At 36.3% G+C, this 6,480-nt stretch overlaps 1 protein-coding gene across 1 annotated transcript in view; it reads left to right on the forward strand.

The window, feature by feature from the left end:
- The first annotated feature begins 25 nt into the window (after positions 1-25).
- The window catches only part of LOC140939185 (pre-mRNA-splicing factor SYF1-like), a 20,978-nt gene continuing 14,523 nt past the window's right edge, over positions 26-6,480 (forward strand). Inside the window, exons 1-7 of the mRNA XM_073388755.1 lie at positions 26-183; positions 1,449-1,600; positions 2,297-2,350; positions 2,462-2,531; positions 3,761-3,958; positions 5,133-5,228; positions 6,378-6,416. Of these exons, the coding sequence (XP_073244856.1) occupies positions 154-183; positions 1,449-1,600; positions 2,297-2,350; positions 2,462-2,531; positions 3,761-3,958; positions 5,133-5,228; positions 6,378-6,416 (639 nt within the window). The 5' untranslated portion in view covers positions 26-153. The remainder of the gene's footprint in view (positions 184-1,448; positions 1,601-2,296; positions 2,351-2,461; positions 2,532-3,760; positions 3,959-5,132; positions 5,229-6,377; positions 6,417-6,480) is intronic.

Raw genomic sequence — 6,480 nt, forward strand, 5'->3', positions numbered from 1 at the left:
GGCTCTGAAAGTTCGTAATGGCGACGATTCTGTCAGTTTGTGCGGCTTCGGCTTGCATGGAGTAGAGTTTTCACCTCGCGTGTTAGCTTTGGTAAATTTGTGTTAAACTGGTGTAAAGATAGTGTAGTTGCAGGTGAACCCTGTGGATTTAGAATGCCAGTAACATCCAGGAATCTGATCATAGTGAGTATAATTATTTTAACTTTTCATATTTGTCAACAAAACTGCATGCTATGCATTCGGGACATACAATCAGAGTTAAGCTTATAAAATATAACGCTTTTATTTAGTTAATTCCATCAGTATATTATTATTAGTCTTGTCTGGTCCCTGTTTACACCAATCAGGCCTGGTTTAACCCGCGAAATTACAAGCTTCTTTTAAAGGGGACATGAGTGCACACTTGGAAAAGGTTATGTTACTGATATCATTAATGGCTTAAATAGCCCCTTGCCGCCCTAGGGATGCAAGCTCAAGCCTAAGCATAAACATAAGAGTAAGCATAACACAAGAATAAGCTTGAGCATAAGAATCTTATGTGCTAGAAGCAAGGATGGCTGTAACATAAGTGCATAAATGCATAAAGCATAAATGCAAGATGAACACTGGCTTTTGATATTCTTTTGTTGATGCTTATGCTCAGGGCGTAACTAATCGATATTTACGATACTCGAAAGAAATTGAACGTAATCGATCGTAATCGATACTAATCAATCGATTAATGTCGGAAATCGATAGAAATCGATCACTCGTGTCTTTGTGATTTTCGATTTTGATCGATTTCTGTAATTAGCTATCGATTTTATCAATTTGTTCGACAATGATCGAAAAGAAAATAGACGAAGATTAGTCGCGCTCCGAAGCCACCATCCGTGTCTCCCAATAAGCGCTCGAACAATACCCTTCTAAATTCTTGGAGAACGGACGACAGTTTGCCAATTTCTACATTAGTGACTCCAGTTATTTACCACGATTCTGACGATTCTAGAGAACAAATTTACAGCAGTGATCCTGGTAAAAAAAAAAAAAAAAAAGAAAAGTAGCTGCCATTGGAGAAAGAAGTAACATCATCTTTATCAACAAAGCGGATTCGAAGGTAAGCTCGAAGGTAGGTGTTACGCAGTGTTATGATAAGATCAGATCACGTTTTTGATTTTCGATTTCCATAGATGGGACAAAAAATTTGTGATTATCGATTTTAATCGATTAAATTGACTAATCAATCAACAAATATCGAGTACTATCGAGTATTATCGATTAATCGATTACATTTTCGATGATCGATTTCTATCGATTAGTTACGTCCTGTTATGCTTGTCAAGGCCATCCTCACTAGGACATAAGCTCCAAATTCACACAGTAACTTGTTCTCTTTCTTTGCGATTTCGCAAAGATAGATGGCTAATATCTGGGATTTTATAGAATTCATTTGCGTTTGTTTCTTTCAGGAAGAAGAAGATCTTCCCTATGAAGAGGAAATAATTCGCAGCCCCTATTCTGTTAAGTTTTGGATGAGATACATAGAACACAAAGCTAAAAAAGGATCCAACACAGCCCTGAATCTTCTCTATGAACGTGCTCTGAAAGAGCTTCCTGGAAGGTATATGCACAGTATGTGTACATCACTAAAAGAAGAAAAGAAGTGATTATGTCACAGAGACCTACTTTTTGAAAATTTGTGATCTGTTGGGAAAAACAGAAAGAACAACTGAGAAGATGAAAAAGTCTCTTTAGGTCAAAAGTCAGCATCAGCTCTGATGACTCCTTACTAAACCATCAAACTAAGGACATTTCCAATTTGCCCCAAGCCTCTGTTTCAAAGTGAGGCTAATTTTAAAGCCATTGATTTGAAAATGATGTTTTATTCTCATCTTCAAATAAAACTCATTTTCACAAGAAACGTGTTGCACTTAACCTGGTGTTGAAAGCGAGATACTTTGGAACTTGGAAATGGCATATTATTGTTGGCTTGGACATTATGTTTAGGGTTTTTCGATCAAAGCATAACCATGGTAAAAGAGACGTTCAAAGCTGTTGCCATTTTCAGAGTTCAAAACAAAGACTGAGAAAAATCTTGGGTCACTCCACTGAGCCTAGCTGTATGGAGAGTTTTTTGGAGATTTAGATAATTTCCTACCAGATGTCGTTACATTCAGTACATCTAGGATCAGCAATGTTGAAAGCACATTGTATCCCATGCAATAAGCGACAGTAAATAAAAAAGTAGCATTTTTCCAGCTAAGTGGAGGTTAAAACTTACTTAAGTAACTTTGTCTGCATTTTATTTCTTTTTCAGTTACAAACTTTGGTATCTTTATCTCAGAGAGAGAAGACGACAAGTAAGGGGAAGGTAGGTATTTTCTTATGTAAAAAAAAAAAACAGAGATTATATCTTCTTGTGAATGTCTTCTTTTACTGTAATGTGTGTTTGTGAATCAAGTGTATGGACTTCTTTTTTCAGGCCTATTACAGACCCCACATATGAGGATATAAACAATGCCTTTGAGAGATCACTTGTTTTTATGCACAAAGTAAGTATACTAAAGGGTCTAACTAATTTGTAATTCATAATAAATCATTACAACAGCAAATACAGAGTTTACACAGAGTCTTGAGTTCTTGAAAAAGTCTTGAAATTTGCCCAGCAATTTTCCAGACTTGGAAAAAGACTGGAAAATAGAGATAAAGTTTGGAAAAAAATGGTAAAAAGTCTTGAGTTTTTTTTTTTTTTTCAAAGCTACAACAAGTTCTTTATAAGTGAATTTGATTTTGTTTTGGTAAAATCTTATTCAATATTGCCTGTTTGTTTGCAGTGCACCATGAAAAAAGCTTTGTTCCTACATTTTTGTAAGATCTCTATTGATCACCTATTTGATAACCTTGAGTCTGGAAATGAATTATTGTTTTGGAAAAAAGTCTGGAAAAAGTCTTGTAGTTTGGATCTAAAATTCGGTATGAACCCTGCAAAAAGTAACTTCAGAGAGACATGTTGTGTGCATCATTTGACTCTATGATGACATTTATTAATCAATGTCTTAGTGGTTTGTTAAGTCCATAAGAAAAAGTTGGGGCAGGGAGGGGGATCTATATGTACCCATCACACACCTCCTCAAGGCTGTGCTCAGAGGAAAATTTCAGGGAGAGTAATTTATTTGAGAGTTTTTATTTGTAGTCATGATTTTTAAGGCCAAGCTGCATGGTTTGCTTGACATGGTTCCTAGCTGAATGTGAGAACAGACATGGACTTTTTCGTTTTTGGAAGAAGATGCGTTCCAAATTGTCTCTCTCTAGCTCAACCAAAAGTTTTGTGTTTTGTTTAGGCTCAATGCTTTTATTTGGACACAACCAGTTTTAATGACTATGGTTTATAACATGGAAAGAGGACAACATATGAATTCAGGTCAATTTGTGGCTTCTGGGATTAAGTTTTGGAGGATTTATACAGCTTTTTGTACAAAACACTGTAAATTTTCAGAAATGTTGCCCTCCTGTGAAGATTACACTAAAGGTGAGGTTACAGTCTACATTTCTCTCCTTCATTCCTTTTTTTGCTGCAGAAAGAAAAGGCATGTATAATTTAGGTAGCTTCTCTGTGTTTTGGATGGTGTAATCACCAAAATGTAATACAAAAGACTGGAGACAGTGTTAAGTATTCATAACACAGCACAATACCTAACCAAACATAGTTTCTGCAACACCAAGAAATGCCATACTTAAGCCACCTAATTTGACTGACTGGGTGAATGTTTGTTTTTATCAGATGCCAAGAATCTGGATAGACTACTGCCAGTTCTTAGTTGATCAGTGTAAAGTGACGAGAACAAGGCGGACTTTTGATCGAGCTTTGAGAGCACTTCCTATAACCCAGCATCGTCGTATTTGGCCTCTTTATCTCAAGTTTGTGCGAAAGTATCATATTCCGGAGACTGCTGTCAGAGTGTACAGGAGGTACTTAAAGGTGAGTCAATGGAGACCTTTGGGACTCCTTGTCCATTTATGTGGCTAAATATCATTTAGGCAAAGTTAAACTCGAGGGAGTTGGCCAGCGGTCTCCTTCCACTCCAGTGCGTGACCTACGGCCGGGGTGGCCCTTGGGGAATTGCAGGGCCCCTTGTGTGCTCTTTTGCTAGTGTTGCCTTGCATTGTAGCTTTGCTTGCTGATTATAGCGAATCTTTTTTTGTCTTCCTGCAAATCATTGTGGATTCTTACTCTTTCTTCTCCCTCCCTGCTGGGTGGTTTTACTTCATGTACATTTTGGAGAGATGTCTGCCTTATAGAGAGTCAACTAAAAGAAGTTTAGAAAGTTAGGGACTTAACAGTCTCTAGGTGCCCATTTTGGCATGCTGTCCATTTTAACCCTTTTAGTCCAAAAGTGACCAACATCAATTTTCTCGTAACAATGTCAACACACAATCAAGAGGAAAGGATGTGAGAATTAATGAAATAATCACCTAAAGAGAAAATCCTTTGATCTTCTACCAAATTCTCTCAACTTATTCTTTATGGTAATGTATAGAGATCAGTTTGGAGAATTTTGTATGTGAATATTGGGACTTAGAGGGTTAACAAGGTTCCACTGGCTGTTGAAAGTGGCTTAAGCTAGTCCCTTACGTTTTGGTGATAAAATTAGGATACCTTAGGGTTGTTTACCCTGATCTTAATTTGCCCAGGTATGCAATAACACCATGCATTTTGAGTACTAGTCAGTACACTAATCTGCTGCTATTATTTTTGTGTCCTTAATGAGAAATGTTGAGTAATTTGTGTTGTCACTTAATTAGTTTTTAAATATGTCTTAAGTCCAGTGTATATGTTGTGGTTCAATTTTATCCTTCCGGTCAATTTTATTTTCCTTTTTTTTAGTATGGTGATCTGTCAAAATGCGGTTGAAACAAAGGGAAATAAAAGTCTGAGCCAGAGATGAAATAATTGAAACACAATATAATTAAAATTATGTATGCTTTATGATCTAGCTGGTTTTTAGAACCATTGATGTGTCTTGTTGCAGCAAACAGACTGGTACTTTAGTTACTGGTGATAATGTCAAATGAAATCATTGCAGCTGCTGTAACCCAGTTCATCCAACTTAAATTGTAATTACCTGTTTTAATTCTTAACATTTTTGTGACAGTTGGAACCAGAGAACACAGAAGATTATATTGATTATCTCAAATCTGTGGGCTGGCTGGATGAAGCAGCCACCCGACTTGCCTTCATCGTTAATAAGGTACATTCATCTGCTGGGAATGCTGTCAACTTTTTCTTACTGTTAATGATTTAAAGATTTTACCAAAAAGTACCATTTGAAGCTAGTCCAGCTATTTTCTTGTCACTTTCTGACCCAAAAGAACCACACAGCCCAAATCTCCTTCCAGGTTTGCCCATTTTCCCCTAACATTGGATATTGATTACCATTGCCCCCTTATTTCCCATCCCACCTCTAAGAAAGTTCTTGCTTCAGTCTGGAATTTTTTAACCAAACAAATATCGTAGAGCTTAAAAATTCAACCAAAGTGAAGGTTGATGTATGGCCTAATAATTGTGGAAGGCAACTGCCAAAAGTAACGGTTACAATCAAAGATATAGGGAAAACAGAGCAATAAATACTATGCGTGGCACGTGGCGTATGGTGCACATGCGCTTCATAACGCTAAGTAAGTGGTGTTTAAAACATGTCAATTTTGTGACAAAAACAATAATCAAATTGGGGCAGTGTTTAGTAGAAATTTCTTCTGTTTCTGCAAACCGAGAGTAGCTCATTTCTGTTGTTCAGGGTAGACATATCTGGTTTACAAATTATAAAGTATTTCTCCAACAAGCACAAATTACATTTCTTGGTGATGTTTGTGTACGATTTTGCTTGCTTTGCTTTGCACCATTTAATGGTATATTTCACGTTCTTATCTAGTTTCAAGTTCCAAATATATTTGCTGAGTTCCATTGCATGCTTGTAATCTTCGTTCTTGAATGAGCACATGTGGTTTCTAGTTGAACCATTGAGCACTCTTATAGTTGACTAGGACATCACTCTGGTACTTTGTTATGATATTTGTTATGAATAATTTGAGCTGCATACACAAGGGTTTATTTAGTGATGGCTGAGAGCCTGGATGTTTGAGAATATAAATGTACAGTTTATTGAGTGAGGGGTCAATTTAATAAATAAAACTTTTACAATATTGTGATTTAAAAGTGTAGCCATTGTGTTGAAGTCTGAAAACAATAGCTACAGTTGCAAATTACACTTGTAAAAGTTTTATTAAATTAACCAGACATTACACTCTCACCAGGACTGAAGGAATACAACATGCTCATAGTGTCCTTTTTGCATGGTACTCTCTTGCACTTGGCATTTATTAATTTACTTTTTTTTCAGGAAAAATTTGTATCCAAGGAAGGAAAATCAAATCATAAGGTATATCTAACATCGTAACCTTTTAATACTTAAACTTGGATATTTGATAGTTATAAAGCTGCAG

This window comes from Porites lutea, chromosome 5 (genome assembly GCF_958299795.1).
Source record: "Porites lutea chromosome 5, jaPorLute2.1, whole genome shotgun sequence".
NCBI classification, from domain to species: Eukaryota; Metazoa; Cnidaria; class Anthozoa; order Scleractinia; family Poritidae; genus Porites; species Porites lutea.